Source organism: Scomber scombrus, chromosome 12 (genome assembly GCF_963691925.1).
Source record: "Scomber scombrus chromosome 12, fScoSco1.1, whole genome shotgun sequence".
In the NCBI taxonomy this organism is placed as follows: Eukaryota; Metazoa; Chordata; class Actinopteri; order Scombriformes; family Scombridae; genus Scomber; species Scomber scombrus.
In genome coordinates, this window is record NC_084981.1 from 1,994,395 (window position 1) to 2,021,681 (window position 27,287).

Sequence of the window (27,287 nt, forward strand, 5' to 3'; positions counted from 1 at the left end):
CCTAAAAGCATTATCAGTTTTATATGGTACTTTATCTCTACATTTGTCTCTATCCACCGCTATCTCATTCGGTTACCTGGAGAACAGTAGCTGCACCATATCAACTAGTGTATGTTCAGCTGATTTCCTGAGGAGCTCTGCACACAAAGAAGAAGAACAGATATTAGAACCAAACAGGATACAGTCAATATAAGAGTGAGAGACTTTAAGATATGAAGTCAATCTTCATGGGGAGTTTAAACAGAGTAGAGCTCAGAGAGCCCCCCCTTAAAATGAGGCAATACTTGTACAGTAATCTTTCATTACAGATTTAATAGGTTTAGCATCATATGAGGGGGTTTTCCCTCTGAAGCTGCTTAATATGAATATTAAAAGGGCAAAACTAGTCATTAATAATGAAATCGACATGGTTATAGAAAAGTTGGAACATATTTTTGACTGTATTCTTATTCCATTCATTTTTTTATCATGTCCCTTCAGATTTATCTTGTGGTTCAGTTGAAGGTCTTAACCTCCAGAATGGGTGCAAAACTGTGAACTATAGGAGGTGGTTAAAGATTTTACAGCATTTGAGTTGTGATGTATGTGCTTATAACATACAAGTAACATCATTTAACCCTTACATACTGTTCAGGGTCCAATTTGACCCATTTCAACATTTGAGAGCTGTAAAAACAACTTATACACATTCATTTAGCTGGATTGTTCCCTAATGTGCCACTGTTTACAAAAATGGAAATAAAATGCTTCATTTTTTATATATGTGCAGCTGATACACATGTTTATGAATGCAAATGTACAAATTTGACCTGTGTTTATTAAAGTAATTCAAAAATCAGCATTCAAACATGTTGTATTCTTCATTTTCTATAAAATGTTCACATGGACGATAAAATAATGATTGTTGATGTTTTTTCCCCAATAAATAAATAGCTAAATATTATGTAAGGTTTAAAATCAGTTTGAGTCTTTCAACAGATGACTGTCATATTGGGGAAAAGTACAAGTGAGTGTGTGATGCGACTCACCACTGAGGCGCATCTCAAAGCAGATCCGGAAACAGGACTGCATGATCTCACAGACAGACTCGTTGGTCAGATGGGCTCCGACTGGTGTCAGCAGCAGAGTCCTCAGGACCTGAAACAGCACAATGAGACTGTGTTAAAGTTCATAATGTCAACAATCAAGCTCATCTTGCAGGTTTATGAGATGACAAAATTCTGGAACTGGAATCAAGCAAAGTCATACTAGTAGTGTAATAAACTGTTAAGAAACACAGAGCTCCAGGGTCCTCTGTGATAAACTGTATATTAAAGACTGTTTACATTAGAGATAAAATACTGTAATCTGAATTAATGCTTAATGTGCATTTACTGTTGAGCAGAGTAAAATGTAAGCTGGTGCAGTGAGATATTCAATAGCACCACCACACTTCATTAGATTTAAGACTCACTGACAATTGCACATCAACTCTGGTGCATTATATGAGAGGATCCAAAACAGAGGTAACACTTTATTTATATGGATAGGGCTGGGTATCAGTACTCGATAACTATAATGTATTGACCAAAATAAATTAATACCAAGTAGTATTGAAACACCTCCTGTCAAACGATACCTGCAGTCAATCCTTTTTGCACCCAGAGCTAGAAAATATGACTATCTGTATGGACTTGCTCACAGCCAATCAACGCAAGCGATCTTAGATTTAATGTGACATGTGATTGGCCCACTGCCACAACGGCTACAACCCGTCTGTGGCGGTGAAGTCGTGGTAAATTTGAGTTAGCGCATTTAGCAGTTCAGCAGCCAAGATGCCACCTAAACGCTCTAAAGTGTGTCTACTCTACACGCCTGTTAAACCAGATAAAAGACAGTGTACTAAATGTAGAATGAAATCGAATGAAGTAATCAGTTGGTATCAGTATCGCTGTAAGGGTTCTTGGATTGGTACTGGTATCATAACTTTTTAAACGATACCCAGCCCTAGATTTGCACTTCATAACTTTGTTTTTGAGGGGGTATATACTTCTTTCTTTTTTTTTTAAATTCTTAATACTTAATAAAATATATGAATGTTAATAATATTAAATGAAAAAATCTTTGGACTGCTTTGACTCATTTGTAAAAAGTGTTTGTAATGAGTTAAATGTTAATCAATATCAAAATGTGTGTTATATTATCAAAAAACAGAAAAATATGAAAATGTAATGTTTTAGTCATCATGTTCAGCCTCTCTCTAAAAGTGAAGTAAGGTTTGTTTCTTACTACATGTTTGATTCTGAGGCTTCATGAACATTTACATTCTGTCACACAGTCTCAACAACAGTTAACTTTAAGCTTCACAAAAGAGTTTGTGCACTGCTGTAATGGATTCACTTGAGACAACACAGAGCTCATTTTTCAGGTCTATCAGGTCAGAGTGAGGTCATTGGTCGTACCTGCAGAATTTTCATAAGCACCACTTCATCACTGGCAGGGTCTGTTCCCACAAATCTGGCGTGTGTGACTGCGTCTGCCATGTTCTCGATGGCCTCGGCTGCTGCTTCATGGTTAGCATCTGCACACAGACAAGCAATACAGCATGTTTCTTAATGCTGACTCCACACAGTCATAAAACTAACATGATCAGCTTTTAACAGAAGAAAACACACAAGAAAGAAGTCATTACAGCTGGAGTCATGTTCAGAGTTCAGATTATACATATGGAAATTCTGAAAAATGTTGTTTTGTGTTCAAAGCTGAATCATTTCATGTTTATGATTACCATACAGCTAAATGACAGTAAGTGTTGCATACGTTAAGTAGCCACTTTAACTGTATAGACCAGTACTATATGATTCAATCCAATACAACAGCTCTACCATAAAGTCTACCTTTATAATAAGAATCTTAATGAACATGACAAGTTTCATATAGGTAGAATTTACAGATGAAATGCTTTGTTGATTAGTCAGTCAACTGAGCTAATAGATTTGTAATATTATTATTATATATTAGCAATTATATTATAGCAAAAAAATGGCATAAATTCACTGGTTCCAGCTTCCTAAATGATTATTTTCTTAACCGATAGAGCTAATATCTTCGTTTTTACAACAGCTCTAATAAAATACATTTTAAAGATGTCAACAGTCATCAATAATAAGAATAATTGCTATTTGCAGCCCTATCTTAATCTATGAGAAAACTCAGGTTTTCCAAATAAAGCAGTCCCTGAGTGTATCAGGGTGTTTCAAGTTAGTATTCAATACAGAAAAGTGTCACATGTGACTGTTGTACTCATATATAATATATTATGAGTCATATAATGATACAAAAGCAGGATTTTACTGTGGGTTGAAATGGAGATCATTTTTAAGTCATTTATATAGGACTGTAACTTATAATTAGTTTTATTACAGTTCCAGCTGCTAAATATGTTTTACTTTAATAAGTTGATTGGTTGGTTATGTAAAAGAATCAGAAAATAATGATAAATAACATAAACTGAACAAATATAATTACACTCTAATCAAATTTAATACCTAAACATTTGAAGACTTTTTAAGGATCTGCAGGGAGCCTGAAATACTACAGCCTACAGTAAATGTTCCATGAATGACTCACAGAAAACAGATACTTCTATAAGAACATTATACTATAGGCACTACTGTATATTGACATCAAAGTAAAGAGAGCACATGTAGTAGCTGGGTAATATCTGCAGCTGCCATGTCTACTACATAAGAAAGGACACACAGCAGGGTATCAGGACTGTGGCTTGGAATACTTTGAATGAAACAGGATGCCATGTATTAATAGGTTATTCATTTCCATCTTCTAATGTCAGTCAGAATGGGTAGAGCATATGTAGTCTTACCTGTGGTGCATGTGATGGAAACAACCTGCCGCACCCAAGTGTTTCATTTGTTTTTTCTGAATAGAATTTGCACATATGGCAACCAGTGTGTGTCAGATATGACATAAAACTAATCAGAATGCGCCTCCATCGCAGTGCTAATGTAAATCTCGTCTGAGTGAGACATAATATTTAAGAAGTGCGGGTAATGATTGTTAGTGGACTCGGCCAAGAACACGGCTCTAACAGCTCGGCGCGTAAACAAAACTACGCAAATGTGGTGGGGGTCTTGTCCACATTGTCCTTCAGAAACCAGCGGGATCTAATGACCAGATGTGGCCTTTTGTTGGAGGAAGGCTGGGACAAATTGGCTGTCGGAGCAACACGAGCGAGTGTTTTTGAAACCCGAGCGGCCCCGGCCAGCAATCTGCCTGGAGCCAGCCTGTTTTCCTTTCCCATCGCCTTTAGGAGCAGCAATTCATTAACTAATAAGCACAAAGGGGGGAGGGAGGGGTAGCGGAAGGACAGACAGAGAGACGGAGAAGATGAGGAACAATGCGACCTGTCAACATGAAGCTTCTGATATCTGGAGATGATGGGTTGCTCGGGGGTTTGAGCGTGACATTAAACGAATGGAACCACTCATCGAATGTTTAGGACACTTCGGTAATTGCCCGCTGCTGTTAAAGAACAAGGGTGCAGCGCATCAGGGAGAAGTCGCTTAATGGCTGAGAAGAGCTCTATGTGTGGCTCGCCCAGGCCCGAGCAATGCCAACTTCCCTCCAGAGACGAGGGCGACAACAAGCGTGGAAGTCCACGTCCACATCCAACATCCAGATGCTAGAAACTAGAGCCACGGAGGGATCCAGCAGAATGTCAGAAGTGATATAAAACACTAATCCTTCTCTTGGCACACAGTCTATACAAGCACTGTCCAAAGGCGGGGTGAGAGGGTGGAGGGGGGGGGCATTGTTAAAATAACACTGAGGAAAGGAGAGGCTCTCTCTCTCTCTCTGTGTGTGTGTGTGTGTGTGTGTGTGTGTGTGTGTGTGTGTGTGTGTGTGTGTGTGTGTGTGTGTGTGTGTGTGTGTGTGTGTGTGTGTGTGTGCCTGAGGGCATGTGGGCAAAGTCAATAGGGGGTTGAACCAGCTGCCACATAAAGCAGTTTAAGTATATCAAACTCCGGTGACAAAAATCAAAGACGTGGCGTGAGTGGGAGCAGGCAGAGAGGGCAGAGTGGCTGCTTGCTTTTTAGGGGGAGCGACACACACACACACACACACACACAGACACAGACACACACAAAAAGCTCTCGAGCTGCACTCTGCATTAGGAGCCAATACATCTTTAGAAAGCAAACAAAAGGGGGACTGCTGCTTTTTCCATGCTCAGAGAAGAAAATGAGTTTGTTCACCTGTTCATCTTCTGAATAGCATGAGATCACCTTTCAAGCTAGGCCGCTCTGCTGCCAACTTTAGCCTCACAGTCACAGTGTGTAGGACAGTCAATGCATGGAATGTATATATTTATAGGATTTGGTTTTCTTGATGGTAAGTGGTGGGGTTTTTGTGCTTCATTGTCACGTGGGTTTGCCCCACCCCTCCCTCCAAAAAAATCCAGGAACAAAACGGCACTTGAGTTACAATAAAAGCAGAAATAATCATTGTAAGTCTTTTTATTTTCAACTAATGAAAAGAAAGTACAAATCTTTAAATACAAAACCGCAATTAAAACTAGAAAGTAAATATATATATCTCGATATATCTATCAAAATATATAGAGATATATCTATGAAGTTTATTTTTGTTCAAATGTTGTCCATTAGTTGAAAATAAAATCCCCCAACATGATTAACTCTTACATATTGTTCAGGGTCAGATTTGACCCGTTTTTACATTTGAGAGCTGTAAAAACACCACATACACATTTTTTTTAAACTGGACTTTTCTTATTGTGACCGACAGTGTACAAAAATGGAAATAAAATGAATCTTTTTTTTTTACCTATGTTTATGAAAAAGATTCAAAAATCAGCATTCAAACATGTTCAAATGTTCTCCTGGACCATACAATAGTGATTGTAAATGTATTTTTTCCATAAGATTAATCAAACATTTATTAATGACTGATGGGGAGTTTATGAATGTGAATTGGTGCAGAGACTAATTATGAGTCAGAATATGAACAGTATGTAAGGGTTGAGAAATGAGGAGATTTTTTGCTTTTTCTTAACTACTGGAGCGCCACCTTTTCATAAATCATACTTCTTTTTTATATTTAGTGTGGCAGTGAACCTGTTTCCTCTCCTCATATTTGGAACTTGGACTTTTATTGTTCTTTTTTTTCTTAGATTTGAGGTGGTGCTCTAACATCTAATAATGCCTTTCATGCTAATTATGCAGTTCCTCCTTTTTATTACAACAACCACTTTTTCTATGAATAACAATTTATTCAACCCTAAAATCAGAGGCAGGCTACAGCTGTACTCTAAGCTCATCCATTTTGGTAGTGGCTGCAGCTTAAGCCTCAGCTGAGCCTCGCTCTGAGCCCTGTGAGGGCAAGTGACCACGCGGGCTGCTCGCAGCACACAGCGAGGGCCCCTTTTTGCTTGACTGCTGGCCAGGAGAGGAAGCAGAGGGAGAGCAAAGGAGGAACAGGGGAAGAGAGATGAGCAGTGGGAAAATAGAGGACGGCACAGTGATCTGGGTGTCTGTCAGCACCGGGGCTTAGTTTAGCACTCCCTCCATGCCAGTAGACCTCAGGCCACAGATTGAGAGGAATTACCTCACACTAAATGAAAAGGGTAAGTGGTGTGTGTGTGTGTGTGAGTGAGTGAGATGATTTTCCTTCTCTTTCTCTTGGGCCCTGGACAAGCAGAAAGGTGGTGTGGGGACATGCTGAGTGACACAAAAGAGGAGGAACAGCCAGGATAAAGAGGGGTGATAACTGAAGTGACCCCGAGCATCGACATACTCTCATTGGCTGAAAGCTTACAAGATGTCAAACTATTCAATACGTTAGCAAAGTTTAAAGTAGCAACATCATCATTTGTCTTACTTACACGTGTCATTTTTTTTCTCTTCTAATGCTGATAACACAGCTATGAGAAGTGTTCATCAATGACTTTGTTCAGGTTGGTGTTTCCTCCCAGCCAGCAGATGGCAGTGCTTGACAAGAGCAGCGTTGTTGTACATTCTGTCCATTTACCCCTGACATGTGCTCAACTCTCCTGTTGCTAATGTGGTGAATTTCATTTATTCTGACAGACGACTTTAGCTGAAAGGATATTTGATGCTGGATTTAATCAGTAAAGTCCTCAAACACAAAGAGTTAGTTTTATTGTCAAAATGTTTCTATTAAGGAGTATTATTACTATTTGGATTAATAGTATGTAATTGAGCACTATTTGCTCTTAACTAAAATTACAGGGACTCCAAAAACGTGTTTTTTAAAGTACCATATTTCTAACGTATGTATTATGTTTTTTCTTTAGGTGGCCTAAATGGTTACAAATGTTACATTATCAAGTTGTCTCGCCAGTAAACAGTATATTACTGAGCATACAGTAGGATAGGGTTAGGGTCGAGTATAGAGTAGGTTTCTCGTGGTTTTATTACATTTATCTCATTTGCTTATTGATCTATATGAACCCTAACCCTAACCCTTACTGCAGGAACATTGCAATTTTCCACTGGAAAAATAATCGACCTAATATATGTATAATTTAGTAAATGGAAAACACCTATTGGTTCTCTAGAATTGAATCTGGCAAAACAAAATACCCAAATACAACTGTTGGTGACAAACTTTAGACAGAAATGTAGTACCCACCTTTAGATGTACTCTAACTGTATAAATTAAATACAACAAATCTGTGTGATTTAGCAATAAGTAAATGAAGAATTCATGTGTTCACTAAAATTAAACAAAAGCCTTAAACATTTAATTAAAAAAAAAAAAAAAAGTAAAATGACTGCTTGGTACAGCGCAACTCTGTGAAAATCTAATTCCTATTTAGTCACTCTACACTTTCATGAGAAAATATGTCTTAAGTGTCCTCTGGGAGATTCTGATACATTCTTCAGATCAAGTTTCAATACTCTTTGAACACGCGTTCAGTATTGCCAGCTCAGACCTCCACCCTGCCCCCAACTACCAGAGGAGGAAAAAAATGGACTCATGGCAAAGTAAAACAAGAGAAGAGGTGAGTGTGTTAACAGGCTGCTGGAGACTTTTCTCTGTTTGAGGAACACAAGTCAAACTGAGATGCAGGAGGGTTAATAAAGTCGTCCCACCACTCATGTTTTCTCATCTTTATTGCGAACAGAGGAGAGCGGCATGGCTGCACCAGCGCGGCCGTACATCCCTCATACAATCGCTGATGAGATGCTGGTGGTGGTGCGATGGCGTCAGGATGGGGGTGGTGGGGATTAAGGGAGCTGGTGTCAGGTCTGGAGTGACAGACAGAAGCTCTGGGAGTCGTGGAGCGATTTGTAAGGGGATCTTTGCACAAATATTGCGTGTATGTGTGTGAGTATAGACAGACTGTTCTTTTAACTTATATTCTGAGGTGTTTCAGTATCAGTCTGGAAAGCTTTCGGCTGCTCTCCAGTTCAATTAAACAACTGAAAATCCTCACCCGTTATCTCTTCCAGAGAATGTAATTCTTAGACATTTGGTTTCAATGAAAAGTTCAAAAATCACATGACATTTACTAAGAAAAAAAAACCTCTCTAATGGATCATGAAATGCAGCGTACATTCCCACTAGCTTTTTGACACGGTACTGATCATGTAATGGTAGGCTGTTATTTTGTTTAGCAATAACTGCAGCTGTTTTGACAGCAATGTAACATTGAGTCAACCCCTGCTATTTAGACTAACATCTGGTGATGCATGCTCATTTCACACTTAACAAAACAACTGGCAGACACTGGGCCATACTTCCATGATGAGACTAATGAGGACAGGCAGTCCTGACTGTACGCCAGCACCAGTCAGCTTCTGCATCAATGACAAAAGGAAATTCCTGACGTTCCTGCACTGACCTGACAACTGGTTAAAACTGAGCTTTCCAATGAAAATCTGACCTTTAGTAGTGCTAGGATGATGATGATGAGCTTCTCAAACTCATTTAAACCTCACCAGGTTTATAGTTGTTTTACAGTATTCACTTTCCAATGTTATAACTAGACAAGAGATTTCAGAGATCAATGGTTACCTTTTAAGCAAATGTGAATCCAGGATATAATCAATTAAATCAGAAACCTTAAATTCCTTACTGTATTAAACTCACTTGAGCTTTAAAAATGTGCAAATAACTGAAGTTACAAATAATGAAAACTCAAGATACAAAAAAAAAAACAGGGAACACTTCTAAAAATCGGTAGGAACAAAGTGGTCAAAGATCACCATACAAAGTTTAAAAGAATAGAAATGCCTGAATGAAGTTGAGCAGTGCTGACTGGACCAAACAGCAGTTATATTGCAGAATAAGAGGAAAATACTTACCTGGCTGTAGAGAGTTAAAGGTTAAAATATCTGAGCCTGTTCCTACTTATATTGAACAGCGGGTTTGCCAATACAATATTAAACTATTAAAGGTACATTGACACTTTTCACTCCATTGGTCAGGGGTGCAGAGGTGAGAAAAAAGACAGCAGGATGAATATATGTGTTCTTCCTTACCATCACTGGGTTTCTGAAACTTTGATACACTTTTGTTTCTAAAAAGGCTTTTTAGTCTTATGTCTCTCTCATACATTTCTTTTTAATGTACAATGATGGAACCCTTTTGTTGTCCATTGTATGGAGTAATGCACACCTGTTTGTTAATGCAACTTAGAGAGAAATTAGGAGAGTTTGTTTTAATGTAATGGATCTCACTGTCAATACAAACGCCTCAGAATGACCAATGGCAGTGTGATATCTTACCTATAAGGCCATACGAGAGGAACTTGTTGACAGAGGTAAGGGCGAGGCCAGTGATGGGTCCCGTGGTGTCCTCAGAGCGGACCACTTCTAGAAAGGGCCTCAGGAAAACGTTGGGTTCAACATCTGACAGTTCTGAAGAGAAGGAGAGAGAGAGACAGAGATACACCACTGTCAGGCATGTAACCACAGAACATGACACCACTGACATCTGACTGGAAGGTAACTTAAGACCTTTCCGTTTTCATAAGCAACATCTCAATCAAGATTTGTTTGGACCCAATCCCAATCCATCTGAGTCCTTTAAAATTTCAGCTGATACTGAGTATGTTGACTAATTATATATATATGACACATTAAAATAGCAGCTGGAGACTTATTTTTCATGAGCTACTTGGTCCAAAAGTTTCTTAAATTATCAATGTGAATAAATGAAGGCAAGTCAATGTGGGTAAATGTGAGTGTGTCTCTGTTGATGTTTTGTCATTTTACCACAGATAGTAATGATCAATGTCAACTATAAATGAGAAAGTGCTACCTGAATGTTTACAATGATATTTGCAAGTAGAAGTGAGCAAAGATAAAAGATTGGATGAAAAGTTCTTTGAATCTGTATTTTGTCATTCTGGGAGTTCAGAAACACCCACATCATTCTTCATATTCACACACGCTAATTTTTAGCAGTAAAATGCTGCATTGTAGGCTGATGTAAAGGAGAGTAGGACTGCAATGCTATCAGGCAGATGTGGACAAAACAGATGCTTGGATCAGCTCAGGACATCTCTAGATCTCATCTTTAGACATCAGGCTACGTCATATTGCAGTAAAGGCACTTTTTGACCCAGTCACAAACATAATTCCCAAAACAAAACACAGTGATAAGTGATATGTACGAGCTTTCAGCAGAAATATATAAAATACGATCAAATGTATGGCTCAATGATGTGATGCAACCCAGTGTCAATTAGTGTAACCAGTATTTTGTCATAAAAATCTGATTATATACAGGAAAATAAATGTCATCTACAATGTGGAATAAATATAATCCACTTTTGCAATGCAACACTATGATTTTTAACAAATGTGACATCATTTGGAGCACCTTGGTATTCGAGTGGTTACTGCTCATGCCACATAATAGGAGCGTCCCTGGTTTGATTCCGGTAAGGGACCTTTTGTCAGGTCATTCCCCTCTCTCCCTCCCTGTTTCCTGTTGGCCTCTATGCCAAGTACTTTCAAATAAAGGCAAAAAATGAAAATCAATTGTCACAGATTATTTATTCAGTCTTACTTTTGGTAAAAAAAAATGGTGCAAGGGTTATACCTTATTTGTCACTGACCTGTAGACATATCATGGCACAACCAAACAGGTTGTGCTTTACTGTACTGGCTTCAGTCTTAAACACTGCTGCTCTCACAAACAAGTTAGAGCTTAATGTATCCCCTGAACTCTATATAACGGTCTGTGTAAACATCAGCAGGACCCTAACTGCTGTTCGGGAGAGAGATGGAAGCATAGAGTGAAAGTAGAAAAGAGGAATGTGAGGATGAAAGACAGAGGGGGGGAGAGAGTTTAAAGGAACAGTTTTGAGAAATAAACTTATTTGCCCATCTCTTTTTGCAATGAAAAAATTAATATTAATCTCATATACATGTGTTAGATATACAGGGCTGATAAGTACAGAGTTGGAGTCAGGATGAGGTTAGCCTAGCTTAGCATAAAGACTGGAAGAAAAGGGAAACAGCTAGCCTGTTACTTAGAAGCTACTGTTCTTTCTGAAATCCAGGATCCATCGCAACTAATAATACTACACATTTTTAAGAGGCATCGTTGACACTGTAAACTGTACGCATGCAGTTTGACAGGCATAGCAACAGTAACTAAGGGGGCACCGGGCTTAGCAAAGGGACAAATGCTGCTAACTGGTAACTGGTAAGTGTTACACCTCTTCGTAACACACAGTGAGCGAGCTCTAGTGGATGAAGTGCAAAAAATTGTCCTGATATACTAGGAGCGATGTTGGAGTGCGAGGGGGGGATGAATACGTATCTAACTCATTAATTCATAACTAATGGAATTTTCTCAAAGTTTTCCTCAGATAGAATGGTTCATTTCTGTGATTTATTTATTTCTGTATTTTTGTATAGCGCATTTCTAGTTTTCCGACCATTCAAAGTGCTTTTACTCTTCATTCACACACTGATAGCTCAGCCTTCAGGGGTTCAGGGTTCAGTATCTTGTCCAAGGAAACTTCAACATGTGGACTGGAGGAGTCGGGAATCAAATCGCTGATTTTCCGATTAGCTGAAGACCCGCTCTTCCTCCTGAGCCACAGCCGCCTCCACATTGTGATATTTTATATAGGCTAACAAATATATAGGCTGTAATAAAGAGTGATATTCTACAATTCAGCTAGTACCTTGCTACTAGTCAGGCTTAAGTTCACAGATTTAAATCTAAAACACGATATCACTAAAAAATACATCAAATATTTAAATAACTTTTTGGGGGTTTGGGAGTACCCAACCCTGCGTTGTTTGACACTCATGTGCACTTAGCAGCACTATTTTCTGATATTTAACAGGCTATATAAGTGAAAAATATATGACTACAGATAGTATTCATAACTTTTTTAACAAAAAAAACCCAAATAATGAGCCATTATGGTAACTCGACGTAATGTTAGCTATTAGAAGCAAACCATACACATCTACATTAGTTTAATAAAGGCAGCTGCAGAGAAAGATGCAGCAGATCTTCTCCTGTGATCAGTCCTCACTGGGCATTTCACTCTGGCAAAGCACCTTTAGCCTATCCACCCTGACTGCAATAGTCTCTGTTTCTCTGGAGAATTCACAGAGAGAGAGTAAAAGAGAGAGAGACAGAGAGATGGAGAGAGAGAGACCGTGTGGGGGTTAAGAGGAGGTAGCAAAAATACAAAACAGGTAAAACAACAACGGAGAAAATTAGTGTAGTCACGCACGGTGCTGTGAACTGTTGTGCCAGAGGAGTGCTTGCCACAGCAATACCAGGAGGATTATTCCTTAAGAGCAGCTCCACTCCAGACGCGTAAAAACAACTTGGACATCAAAAGAGCCGCTGAGAGTGTCCAACCAATTTCCAAAAGTGCACATGTGACCGCCGTGCATTAGTGTGTGTGATATCCAATACCCCTGCGGCTTGTTTAGAAATCAAATATGAAATCATTTGGAAATTTACACAGTCCCTTTATCGGCCGCCAGTTCACTCCTAGGCCTCGCTTTCAAAAGCAAACCTCCTCGCTGCTTTATTGAACATTTTTTCATCTGGTGTTTTTTTGTTCAATCTGACAGCTTGGAGCAGTTTTTGGGGGTTTGAAGCATGAAAAAGGGAGGGGGGGGGGCACTGAATGTAAATTTAGCAAATATAAATAAACAGCTTCTACCATGAAAGATAATAATAAAACATAGAATAGAAGATGTTAACTTGATAGAATGAGGGAGCAGTTTTAGTTCAATCTGTCCATCAGCTGCTGGAAAAACTTTTTAAAGAGGGTTTTAGTGTCCCATTACTTTACAGTGTGAAAAAAACATGTTGTATGGGTGGAAGGAGGGTGCTCAAATGAATCTGTCAATAGATCCTGATGAAGACTTCATCAGAGGCGATCACCCTGTAAGTGCCACGGCCGCGTTCCCAAAGACCGCAGATTGGAAAACTCAATTGTGTCATATTGATCCGGCCGGCCATCGGTGAAAACAGGGCTGACGGGAGCGCTCCGTCAGTGGCCACCGCCAATCTTCTTAAATAAAGTCTAAATACAGGCTCTGTACTTCAGCTCAATCTCCGGGGCTTGTGGTAGTGGAGTGAAATAAATAACGACGGTGAGACGGTGGTGAGGCAATCACTCTATAACCAGATTGACCTCTGGCTGACATTGACCAACATAAAAAAAAAAAAAAAAGGAGAGAAAAAGAAATAGAGAAAAACGCAGGATTAAAGCGGTTCACCCAGCCGTGCATGTTGCCATCTAAGGGCTGGGTTTGCTGGGGTACAAGTCCTGATTTAAAAGAGCGTGTACAAGCCCAACTCGAGTTCAGCTTAATTGGTGAAAAAAAAAGAAGAAAAAAAAAAAGAAAGGTTGTGAAATGAGGCCATTACAATTCACCATGAGCCTAATCCTATCTACCTTTACCACGCCAGAGCCCCATCTTTCTGCTTAGAGCTGTAGTGAGAGTATCCAGCCATGTGTGGATTACCTCTCCAAATGACCCCAGCAAGGAGAGGCAGGGAAGGCGGAGGGGGGGTGAACCTTTGCCCCCAGGAGAGCACCTCGGGATGAGGCAGGCTCATCGCAAAAAAAAACAGAAGCCATCTTTAACACATGCACATCTATTGGCAGTGGAGCAGAAAAGGCTTAGAACACAGGGAGGAACGAGCAAAGGGAGATGAATCCGAGCTGCAGACGCACCTTATTGTCCAGACAACAGCAGAAAAAAAACATCAAGAAATGAAACAAAAACAATATCTATACCCCCGACCAAACTATCCTGCTTAAAAAACATACAAATATTTCCATGTGGAGCCTCCGAGATCATCGCCAGGCTTTCCAAGCAGAGTCAAGAGTTATACAAACAGGCCGGTCTTCAACAGAATCACAGAGTAGAGGAGTGAAGGCACAAGAGGCAAAATATCAAATTCTTTTAATGGCCGATACATCAAAGCAGAGGAGGATTACGTTCTTATGATACTGGCACTGCAACTGAGTCATTTCTTCATCTTACAAGAGCAACTTAAACAAAGAGGCCCGCTGGATAACATCCAAATAGAACAAGAATGTTGCACAGTTGAAAATGTTTAAAATTGAAAAGGAGTGTGAGCGTTTCTTTTGTATGTGTGGACATGAGAATTATTCATGTGCACAAACGCAAGTGACAATGAGTTATAACATCCAGGTTGGCAAAAGACTCATATTTGAAGCTAACAAGTGTTACTCAAACTTTTTTTCTCTCCATGTTTTAAATCATGAGCAAAGAGCGATGTTTAAAAAAAACACTGTCGTCGGTTAATAAAGCAAAAGGTCTACGGCTGTGGATTATATCAGTGGTAACTAATTCATGTTAATGCTATAATCAACTTGATAATAAGGCAAAATTAAATTGGCTATTGTCTGGTCAATTCTAGACCTGTCACAATAACTACTTTTGTTGGGCGATATATCGTCTCGTAAATAATCGCGATAAACAATATTATTGTCATTTGAAGATCATTTTATACCACTGATATAATGATAATATAATAGCATGATAATGTAAGTGGGGAGCGGGGGGGTGGGATTGGAGAATGGATGCTACACTTGTGTAAAAACACAGAGGGCCATTATGGTTGGAGACAGAGTTATTTACCTTTAATTCTTCTACAGTCTCCACTCAGGACGTACACAGTGAGGAATGGAGGACACTACTTGCTTAGCCAATGTGACATGAATAGAGTCTTAGCTGCTAATGTGAAGTGTGGCAATACTGAGGTCAAAAAATGATTAAGGTCATGTCCATGTATCATACGATAAGTCCATATATAGACATGATGATGTTGATAATTACGTTATTGTACATAAGTGGATAACGAAATTATTGTGACAGGCCTAGTTAATTCGCTATTTACAAGCCAGAATCTACATATCCACATAACTTTTAAATACAGAAGGACGACTGTGGATTTTATCCTTCATCACTTACATTATAAGTGTATTATGAAAGGATCTTCTAATGGTCAGTTTGGACATGAGGAATGATTACAGCAAGATAAAAAAAACTATTTCAATTTTCTTTTTGGCACCTGACTGTTGTTTTAAGACTGAGTTGAAAAAATTGTGAACTTGTCCTTTAAGTGGGTTAGTCCCTGAGTCTTATGCATACTATATTTATGCGGTTAAAATAGAATGCTTTAATGTTATTAGCTACTTATAGAATTCTGAACTTGGACAGTGTACCCCCTTTTTTTTTTTTTTTACTTCAAACATGTAATAAAGCCCTGAAATCACATGGTGAACTGAAGCTGATCCAACACTGAGATCAATGGTTAAATGAATTGGAGGTTTGGTATTAAGGTCTACATTATATATCAACCTGTTCTTTTGTATTTTGACACTCAATGACACTAAATAAACTTATGTTATGTTATGCTACACAAACAAAAAGGCAGCCCTTGGAATGTGTGCATCAGTGTGCGCTGTCTGAGGGTATGATGGAGAGACTGCCACAGTAACTGTGATCATGGTTTTGTGGTGATGAAGGCAGCTCAAAGAAACACAAACAGCGCAGCCACGGGGCTTGGCAACTCATCTGTTGTTGATTCATTCACAAAGAACTGAATGTGCCAGTCTAATGTGTCACATATTTTACTATAATAAAGGCCTCTACTTCAGTTCCATCATCCTGGAGTTTAAGATCATCATTCACACTATTTCATCTCTTAAACTTTTTACCATCTATCAAAATGATCAGACCTGTTTAGTGTGTTTGCCTGTTTGGTTTGGTTCTTTTAGGGTGCTGTGAAAGCTGCCAATTAATAAAAATGGAGACATGTGGGAAAGGAGGAGTTCTGTCTACATGTTCTATTTGTGGTGAGAAAGCAAAACGGACATATCTGATCTATTATTAAACTATTATTAAGTTCATAGTTTAACTACTATTAAATCCATCTGTTCATCAGGAACTGTCTGGAAAGTAACCACAGTAGCCATGGTAACACACATGCATCAGCTCACACGTGCAGGGATTTTCCTTCATAGATCAAACAGAAGTTATTTATTTATTTCAGCGGTTCTTCTCTAAAGGTGAGTGAAACCAGTCCATCCTGTTGTTATTTATGACAGATGAGGTCCAGCTGTAGTCCTCACTAATAATGGTCTTAATTATTTTTTCTCCCTTTCGCAGACCTTTACCAGAGCAGATAAATAAACACATCAGGTTCAGTAAAGAGCTAGGTGCTAATGATGCACTTTGAATAAACCAAACTGTACAATGTGTGTTCGCTATTTCTATATAATGTATTTCTATATTATTAAATATCATTTTACAGATTCTGTGCTGAGGACATCACCTGTTCCTGGTCTCCAACTGCTGTGGTAATAAGAGAGATGTAGAGAAAGCGTATGTGTTTGGGCTGCACAATATATCCTTTCAGCATCCACACTGCTATGTACACGTGTTGTAGTTACATAGCAGGGTGTGCGTAAACTTGTCAAGTAAGGCAAATTATCTCAAACATATGATGCAACAACTTTTTTGTTGCTTGAAACAAAAGGAAAACTTGCTAGGTTCTTATTTTCTATGACTAACCTACAAGAAAAGTCTGGCAGATATAAAAACATAATTTAGTCTGATTGAAGGGTTCTTGGATACAGAGAGTTTGATCAGGGCTCCTCTTTATCAATTTATCAAACAACCCAAGCAGACCTAACAAGTTGCTTTCCACAACCTGAAAATGAGTGCTTGATAAATTGATCATTTGCGCCCCTTCACCACAGCACATAGCAAACTGATTGCTTTGCATGCAGAATCTTAGGGCTGGGCGATATGATATATACGGATATAGGTCATTTCATATCCCAACAACGATCCATTGAATAAATAGGTCTGCCCATAGGCCACAATGGTCAGACGCAGCAGCGTCATTTTTTGCTGAAGAGCTACAAACTGACATTCATTGTGTTTCAACAGTGACAATAAAGATCTACTTACCTACCTACTTATCTATCCATCTACCTGCCTACCTACCTACCTATTTATCTACCTACTTACCTACCTACCTATTTATCTACCTACCTACCTACCTACTTATTTATCTATCTACCTACCTACCTACCTACCTATTTATCTACCTACCTACCTATCTATCTACCTACCTATTTATCTACCTACCTACCTACTTATTTATCTATCTACCTACCTACCTACCTATTTATCTACCTACCTACCTACCTACCTATTTATCTACCTACCTACCTATCTATCTACCTACCTATTTATCTACCTACCTACCTACTTACTTACCTACCTACCTACTTATTTATCTACCTACTTACCTACTTACTTACTTACCTACCTACCTACTTACCTACCTATTTATCTATCTACCTACCTACTTATCTACCTACCTACTTATTTATCTATCTACCTACCTACCTACCTATTTATCTACCTACCTACCTACTTATTTATCTACCTACTTACCTACTTACTTACTTATCTATCTACCTACCTACCTACCTATTTATCTATCTACCTACCTACTTACTTACCTACCTACTTACCTACCTACCTATTTATCTATCTACCTACCTACTTACTTACCTACCTACCTACTTACCTACCTACCTATTTATCTATCTACCTACCTACTTATCTACCTACCTACCTACCTACCTACCTACCTACCTACCTACCTACCTACCTACCTACCTACCTACCTACCAACCAACCCACCTATCTATCCATCTATCTATCTGGTTGGTCCACTGTAAATGCAAAAAAATCTTCACGAGTAAATAGTCAGACAGACTCCAATGACGAAAAATGCCATGAAGAGTGTGATTTGCATCAACGATATCAACAATAGAGCAAAATATGAAACGGGTTTTTCTCTCGTCACACGATATGTATCGTCATATCACACAGCCCTACAGGGTCTGCATATCACCTGCCTGTAAACCAAAAATGATAATGCCTGGATGCTACAGGCAGACATTCAGTTACATGGGGCAGCTTTTAACTGCATGTATTTCCATTGATACTGGCATCTCGTCCTAGCTCTGGTTAAGAGTTAAACATTTACAATCTACTATTAATATGGTCTGAGCCATAATGTACACACACACAAAACTACAGTATCCGGATCTATCTGCACTTACATATTGATGGAAAATAGATGAATCTGCATGTATCTGGTGAAAACTCATGTATGTTTTTATATGGCAATATACAGTGTTTCCAATATCATGCAATCCTAATATGTGGTTTAGGAACAACTGATGAATGCCACCACATTCTTCAGTTTTAAGACAGCAGATAAGCAGGTTTACAATGGTTTGGCCTGTTATATCTGGGCTCTGGTCTCCTGTAGGTGTTGCTGAGTTTGTATGCAGATGTAGAAAATCGACTCATTCAGGTGCAGACGGCAGAAACAAAAAGAAATATACAAAAATACACGAGAAACCACTTCATCCAACTGTTACATCTCTGAGACATCAATACAAAACATAAAAACCCAACCCTGACAGTAACAGACAAGCCTACAGAGAAAATGAACAAAAACAAAATGATACCTTCTATAAGGTACAAGAGAAGTATGGGGAGGGGGTTGGTGGGTCTCAGCAGATGAGGGAGGGGTGAATCCCCCCCCCTTTCTGACTGATGCAGTGGCCCAAAACCAAACACTGATGGTTATTGATCTAGACCTCTTCAGCCGCTGAAATTAAGAGTCAGGGTCCTTGGCTGCAATGCGAAGGCTCCTCGTGCTGAGGAGAGAGGCGACGCTTTAACAAGACCAGCAAGGCTAAATGAAATCCTGGGAGAATTCCTCTCTGTTCATCTGCTGAACAAAGTCTGCACGACAGTATTCTTATCCATCTGTCGGGAGAAGTTTGATGAATGTCAGCTCTCCTTAGCCCTCAGCCCCCAGTCTTGTTTCATTCATTCTTCCTCTCTGCCCTCGGTCCCTGTATTCTCCTGAATGAAATTGACACTTGTAGAAGGGAGCAATTAGGATGGAACAATGCTATGGAGCTCCATATGGTCATTTCGTTGGGCCACAGTGGTATTTCATAGATGCTTGGAACAATGCCTCTGTGCAACCTAAACAGGCAATTTGAAAGCCCCGGAGAAATTAAAACTTTTCCAAATGCTTGGGAGGACAGCTGTAATGGCTACTGCAGGAGTGCATTTCCTAGAGGGCTACATGGAATATAGTTTGCATTTGTATTTACAAGAACACTCTCTTACCGGATTGTTCAAGGAGAGAGTAAGATCAGCAAAGCACAGAACCAATAGTCTTACAAGCACTTAGCTCCTAAAGACTAATCAATCACAAAGTCAATCAAGAGACGACATCACAGTGCTTGGTAAGAAAAGCAAAGAATAGCAACAGTTGCAACGGCTGCCATTAAATAAATTATCTATTTCTGACAATCACCTCATTGTTTTATCTATAGCACAGCTGTTTTCTTCAGGTTATAACAAGTATAACACACAATAGTATAACTTACAGATGAAACAAGGCAGCAGAAATGATTCTAACAACTTTGAACTGGAAAAAGTCTAACTGATTTTTCATTCGAGTCATCTTTGAATCAAAATCACCAATATTGATTGGTTTCAGCACTTCAAATGTGAATATTTGCTGGTTTTGTTTGTCCTCTATGAGAGAAGGCTTAACAACTTTTGGGTTTGGACTGTTGGTCGTACAAACCAAGATGTTTGAATAATTCAACTTCTGATCGGCATTTTTCGATATTTTCTGGAATTTTATAGACCAAAACATTAATCTAAAAAACAATCCAAGTGTTAATCATTAATACAGCCATGACTCCTGTTGTATTCTAAAATAAGTTGATAAAAAAGTTGCTTTATATCGACTAAGCACAGACTTAAGCTTAAGATGACCACACTGGAGCTACATGGCTTTATGGAGAGTCTAGATTGACCAAATATCAGCTGTGTGAGATACGAGATATTTATAACTGATCGTAAATAATCCAAATTCTATCTGGCTGGGTGTTGAAATATCCACTGACGGACCTACTGTTTTTTGAGGAAATTAAACACTGCTAGGTGTAGCTGTGACAACCCTATTACACTTCCTGATGATTAGTGAGCTGACTTGAGGAAAGGTATATCTTGAATAACCCTGAAGTTATCTGATGCTGGTTTTAGAAGGTGGGGTAAAAGAGGCAATAGTAGGCTGAAGGACTTATTTTTCAATACTACAGTAATGACATTTGAACAAATGATTGAGAAATATGGTATCCTTGGTTAGCTGCAGATAAGGCATTACATAATGAACAGCACAACGTTAAATGGACAATCCTTAAGGATCTTCTGTTGAGAAACTGTTATTTCTAACAGCTGGAAAGATGTCTGTCAGTTTGTTTTATGAAGCGATGCGTTTTACACCCCATGTCACTTACTTACTGCCGCTGTCACAGGGGCTTAAGGGCACATGAGACCAAGAGCTATTTGTCACAATTGATGACAAGTGGAAGGATATCTGCAGACGTGCTAAATCAACTTCTGTTTGCAATCGTGTCAAAGGAATACAGTTTAAGATTATATACAGAATGCATGTATCCTCCAATCATAGACATCATGTTAACCATGCTTTCTTTAAGGCTTTGGAGCACTAGGTTCATGAAGCATACCTTATATGTATACTGCATTCCAAAACAGACCGATTCTAAAAAATTTTGGTTTGTTCTTACTTTTTTTTATTATGAATCTGTCTTTTATTTCTTATAACAGTGAAATCAATAAATATATTGTTTGTTTTTTTTTTTTTAAATGAATACAGCCCTAGTCTTTGATAATGATGTCATGATCCAGATTTATTGTGTAATGTTTTAACACATTTAAATGCTTTTTTAGTTTGCATCTCTTACACAGATCACCCATCATTGTTGCTGTATAAAAAGTTTCGAAATGTAAGAACTTCTAAAACTTCATATTGGACCTCTTAACCCCAAATACAGACAAATGAACTGTAAGGTTCTCAGGACATCCTCTTATAGCTCAAAGTTATATTTTGGGGTAATGCATAATTATGGTTAATACTGGAGTTATACTGCTGTTTCAAAACCTCTCACTAATCCCCTTTTTTATTTGAGCAATAAAAAAACACCAATGACGGCATTTAAAACACATGAGATGTTGGCTCAACCAAAATGACATGACAATTTAATACAATTTTAAATGATTTAAAGGCAAATCATTTCTAATGATGCCGCTTTAATTAACTAAATAACTAACTAACTAAAGTAGCAGAGATTTCATTATGAGTATTAGTGTGTGTGTGTTCTATCTGTTCATTATCCTTTACTGAAATCCTTCAGAAGGACTTCTGTCAAGTAACCCCCCCTCCACTTTTATTAATGACGACACCACTGGAGACCAAACAAACACACAGCACTGGTGGCAACCTCTGACCTAAAGGGCTCTGTTCAAATTGCCCTTTGGACTCCATGCTGATCATTAAGACAAACTAGAGCTCCTGTCACTGGGGAAACACAGGTCTCCCCCTTTTAATGAGGCGTGAAAGAGTATATGTGTATATGTGTGGAGGGTAAATACATATATAGACAGGGAGCTATTACAGCCACCTCTACCTGGTAAGTAGGACTGGGCAATATTTCAAACTAAAGGCATACTCCTCCAACTTTACACATCACGGTCAGTTTACAAGTCAAGCAGACTATTACCAGTCAGCCTTTAAAAACAGTTGCATTATGTCTTCATTATCTCTGGAGGAGCTTTTTTCAAGTCTGAGAAATTACTCTGATGATGTCATCAGTGTTATGCCATGTTATTCTGTTATTGCTGTTATAAATCTCAAGTCCAACATGATTTAAAGGTGCAGGAGAGGAGAGGTGTATTCATTTGGATTTGCAATCTGTAATCTCACCACTAGATGCCATTACATCTTACACCAGTGTTGGGAATAACACGTTATAAAGTAATGCGTTACTATAATTCTATTACTTTTTGCGGTAACTAGTAATGTAACTAATCACTGTTTCAAATTAAATAACACAACTATAATTACTGAGAACTAATGGGCTAGTTATTTCGTTATTTGTGTTTTGCGTGGAAATATGCAGATGATAGCAGTCAAACACTCACACAACACAAACACAACATCATCTTACCTTACTGTGTTTCAAATTTGTTGTGAAGTCCACATAATTGTTATATATATGTATGTATATATATATATATATATATATATTATTATTATTTTCTTTTTTATAATTTTTTTTAAGATTTATTTTTGGGGTGTTTTGCCTTTTATTTTTGGTAGTATATGGCAGAGAGGCTGACAGGAAACAGGGAAAGAGAGAGGGGGGGGGGCAAAGGTCCCCTGCTGGAATCGAACCATGGACGCTGCCATTATGTGGCATGCGCAGTAACCACTCGGCTATAAAGGCGCTCCCAACGTTACATATTTTAAAGAATACATGTTTCTGAACTACTGAGTTATGGATCTGTGGTAAAACATGGAGCAGAGTCTTGAGTTGTCAAACTGGATTAAACTAATCTTGTTTTGAGTTTGCTCTTCACTGAATAAATTAAACTAACATTTTGGGAAGAGTTACACTTTTGTGTTAAAAGTAAGTTACAAGTTACTTTCTCAACTAACTAACTACCTTTCAAATGCAGTAATTGGTGAACTAATTCAATAACTTTTTGAGAGATGTAACTAGGAACTGTAATTAATGACACATTTTCAGTAACTTGCCCAACACATCACGGTTATTGTCTCAGACTAGAAAAAGTCTAACTAATTATAGTACTCACTATCATACTATTCATATGTAATATTGGTGAAGTGACCTTAAAATGTTTCTATCATGTTGTAGACATTGTATTTTCTAAAAAATAAAAACTCCAAGCTAGAAAAAAAAGATTTTATTGCTACTGTAATGAAACACGAGAATTAAGTGCTCTTCCTGTCAGGAAACAAAGTCTCTGAAACAACATACAGATCACGGATCTCTAAAATTCTCCAATAGAATGTAATCTGATCAAAACGCTTTATTGGGTTCAAAGACGATTCCTTTCAGCAGAATTGTGTTTCACCTAAAAACTTTTTTAAAAAGCCCCAGTAAAAATAAAGCAGGTGCATTCAAACAGCATGACTTCATTACCAAACCTTGCCTGGGCTGGAGCCTGCCAGCCACTGCACTGCTTTGCACCTGTTATCCTGTACATAAAATGTATTTTCTATGCTGCATACTTTGCACAGAGGCCACATTATTCCGGCAGGGAGCTGGCTGGGCCCCAACGTCCACATAATGTGTTTCACAGCCTGCTGTCCCCTCTGTGATGGATGGACATACTTTACGCTCAGAGTACTTATAAATAACGGATGTTTTATCATGCTGAATTAAAAACTTAAGGGGGTGTGCATGAACATTACTGTCTGAACGTGAGGTGTGTGGAGGGGGCCAGTGGATATTTTGTGGCACGCTGATTTATCAGAATGTCATTCCTGTAAAATAACGTTTTATTTTATACAGTTAAAGATCTTTTTTTCTTTCTTTTTTTCCCCCGCTGACAAAGCATCAGCTCTTTAAACATTTCCTCTGATGACACGCCGTAAACGCAGCACTCTAATCCAAATCATTCCAGTTCATTTTGATGCATAAGTGTTTGCTTGCAGTGTCACGCTGAGGTGCCCTTCAGATGAGGCGGCCTTGTATTATCACCTCTATTTCCAGAAAAACAAACAGCGCAGAGCAAGTCGCGCAATTTCCATCCCATCCTTTGACTGCGTACCCTTGCCAATGTCAGCGCGCGTCTTGGTTAAGATGTTGGGCGGGGAAAGAAAAGGGGGATGAGATGGAGAAGACGAGGAAAAACAAAGGGGGTTTGCGGTTGGGAGGGTAGTGTTTGGAGGGTTTCGAGGTTGGGTACAGTTAAGGGTTAAGCCTCATATGGCATTCATTCGGCAAGATAAACCATCACACATGCTCGGGCTTGGACTGGATTTCACACCCCTCTTGATGAGTACCACCATCCACGACTGAAGGGGGAAAAAATGGGGATAGAGGAGAGAAGCAGTACAGAGCAACTACAAATTATAGCTTGCCAGGTGAAACTGGAAAATACAATGCAATGATTTATTCTGACTTGAACACCAGATGTTAGCATAGGGCAGTGAGCTGGTCAAAGGAAATGGACATGTCAACCTATCTCTGAAGCAACATGACCACCATATGACACTTTAAACTAATCACAGATGGTCATGAAGTGTGTTTTTTTTTTATAAATCTGTATAAAACAAATAAGAAGAGGAGAGTTGATGAGACAAGAAGGCGAGGATGTGTGAGATGTGGGGAGAGAGAAAGAGAAATAATTACTGAGGCAAACCTACCAACAGGGAGACAAAGCTGTGGTGTGAGGGTGTGTGTGTATTTGTGTGTGTGTGTGTGTGTGTGTGTGTGTGTGTGTGTGTGTGTGTGTGTGTGTGTGTGTGTGTGTGTGTGTGTGTGTGTGTGTGTGTGTGTGTGTGTGTGTGTGTGTGTGTGTATTTGTGTGTGTGTATTTGTGTGTGTGTGTAGGAGTGGGGAGTTATCGTCCTTATTTGTTTCACCTGCTGCACTCCTTCAGCTCCCCACTAATGGCATTCCCATGGGGTAGGAGAGAGATTCCAGAAACCACGCACTGTACAGGCTGACTCTGCTGTGTTCACACAGGGCACATTACCCTCTACCGCAACCACCGACTCTGCCGGGAATTACACACGGCCCGCCGCAAACAAAATGATGTAGCGTTTGAAAAAAAGAAGAAAAAAACTGTTGAATGGAAGTGGTAACGCTCCTCTGTTAACTGCAAAGAGTGAATCAGTATGTCACTATATTAAATACAGTTTGGACTGAAGCCACTCAACCATCTCTGGATTTGGACGCTTCTAGCCGGTGAATAACATGGCTGCAATTCAGACTATAAAGCATGTCGTCAGGGTCAAGAGGTTCAGTTACAGTTGAGCTAAACATTAGAATAGAATATATAGAATAAGATGAGTGATGGAAGTGACTTTGAACACGCAATGGTGTACTGGTGGCACAAGTGGTGGTTCTGACACCTGTTTCTGGGTATCTGAGAACCAGCTGATCTCCAGGGAACTGTGCAGAGTTTATACAAAGTTGTGTCATATAATAGAAACGTGCTGTAGACAAATGTGTGTGTGACAAATATGTGTATTAGTGACTAAGGTTAAACTTGGTCAAGTCATCAAGAATCAAAAGTCACTGGACACCATGTTGGCTTCCACTCCAGACAAGACAAGACCTAAAAGATGAAGCAACAATGAGCCCATGATCACCAGTGCTCTGGCTCCAGTATTTGGAGCCAGGAGCTCAACAAAAAAGTAAGGTGTGCAAAGAAAGTTACACAATGTCTTTTTTTTTCAGCATTTCATATCCAATGCTTATCTCTTTTTCAGGTTGTAACAACAGCTTCTAAACATGGTGTCATAACAGTAGATGTTGCAGTTTCCTGTGGTTACACATCTAAATTGAACCTTACGTTTTATTATTTAGAAATGTACTTACTTGCAAATCTTAAAAAGTAAACAAAATTAAATCTAATAAGACATTCAAAAGTTCATATATATGTAGACATGTTTGATTCTACGTGCAGCTCTGATAAAATGGTATGGAACTCCGACCCTAACAGAAAATAGGAACATCTGTTCAGATTCCTCTTGACCTCTGTTATGATATGTTGATATTTGGGTCTGAATTGATCAAATTAGCATGGACATACATAGAGATAGCTTGTCTGTGTCCAAGGCAGAATCCTTCAGTTGTGATTGCTGGAACATATAATAAAGAAATGCTAGGCTAGCAACTGAAATATGAGTTAAGAAACAATTATTATTTTTGTGAATATGACACATGTGACTTGACTGGACAATTGGAACTGCCTTAAATTTTCCAGAAACACTTGGTTGATACCTACGGGCAACATTAACATCGATATCAATTTCCCAACTCTAACTAGAGACAACACAGCACTATGACCTCACAGCATGAGGCAGAAAATGCTAATCAGATCAGATCAGAACTTTCAGAACTCTGGTGCTGAAATCCCTCAAGAACTACTGCTGAACTAACTCAGGGGACGTGGTTAATTTTCTTAACATCACAGTCACAGCCAGCTGTAGCGTCACTGGTGGTGGTTTAACTACTCCTAAGGCTGGATGAGGATGACTATAAGCCAGTAAATCAACACATGAGCCCTGTCAGTAAGTTAACATAAGTCCCTGTGTGGTTTGAACAGAGGAAATGTTCAATGGTATTCAGATTTAAGATTCAGGACAAGGAGAAGAACCAACCATAAAAATGCTGGTTCACTTATGATGTGTGGTTGAATTTGGTCTATATTACTGACAAATGAGTGAACATGCTCAGGAATTTCCACAACATACAGGAAAGCAGGACTCAGTGGAGAGCCCGGTCATCCCATTTCATCCCTGCCTCAGTGTGTGAACCCCTCATTTGAATGTAACCATTCACAGCACAGCTCATCAGTATTAATAGGCTGATACCACTGTATTTAGACGTGATGCTCGCTTTATACCCACCCAGCATTGACAGCAAATCCTCTGTGTGTGTTTAATAAATCGCAGCAGTTAGGTGGGATGGCTTAGTCTCAAGTCACCTAATGACTATATTATGAGCCACGGCATTAAGAGGGATTAATACTAATCTTGGCTGTTTCAGTTTACCCTGGGCTGAAGGGGTGGGTGATTTGAAGGGACAA

The 27,287-nt window shown here is 38.9% G+C and overlaps 1 protein-coding gene across 2 annotated transcripts in view; it reads right to left on the reverse strand.

Annotated features, from left to right (window-relative positions):
* gbf1 (golgi brefeldin A resistant guanine nucleotide exchange factor 1) overlaps nucleotides 1-27,287 on the reverse strand; it is a 96,127-nt gene that overhangs the window by 35,242 nt on the left and 33,598 nt on the right. For both annotated transcript variants that reach the window (XM_062430195.1, XM_062430194.1), the window contains exons 4-7: nucleotides 9,774-9,905; nucleotides 2,442-2,560; nucleotides 1,029-1,137; nucleotides 77-137 (exon numbers count right to left, since the gene is read on the reverse strand). In XM_062430195.1, the coding sequence (XP_062286179.1) occupies nucleotides 77-137; nucleotides 1,029-1,137; nucleotides 2,442-2,560; nucleotides 9,774-9,905 (421 nt within the window). The remainder of the gene's footprint in view (nucleotides 1-76; nucleotides 138-1,028; nucleotides 1,138-2,441; nucleotides 2,561-9,773; nucleotides 9,906-27,287) is intronic.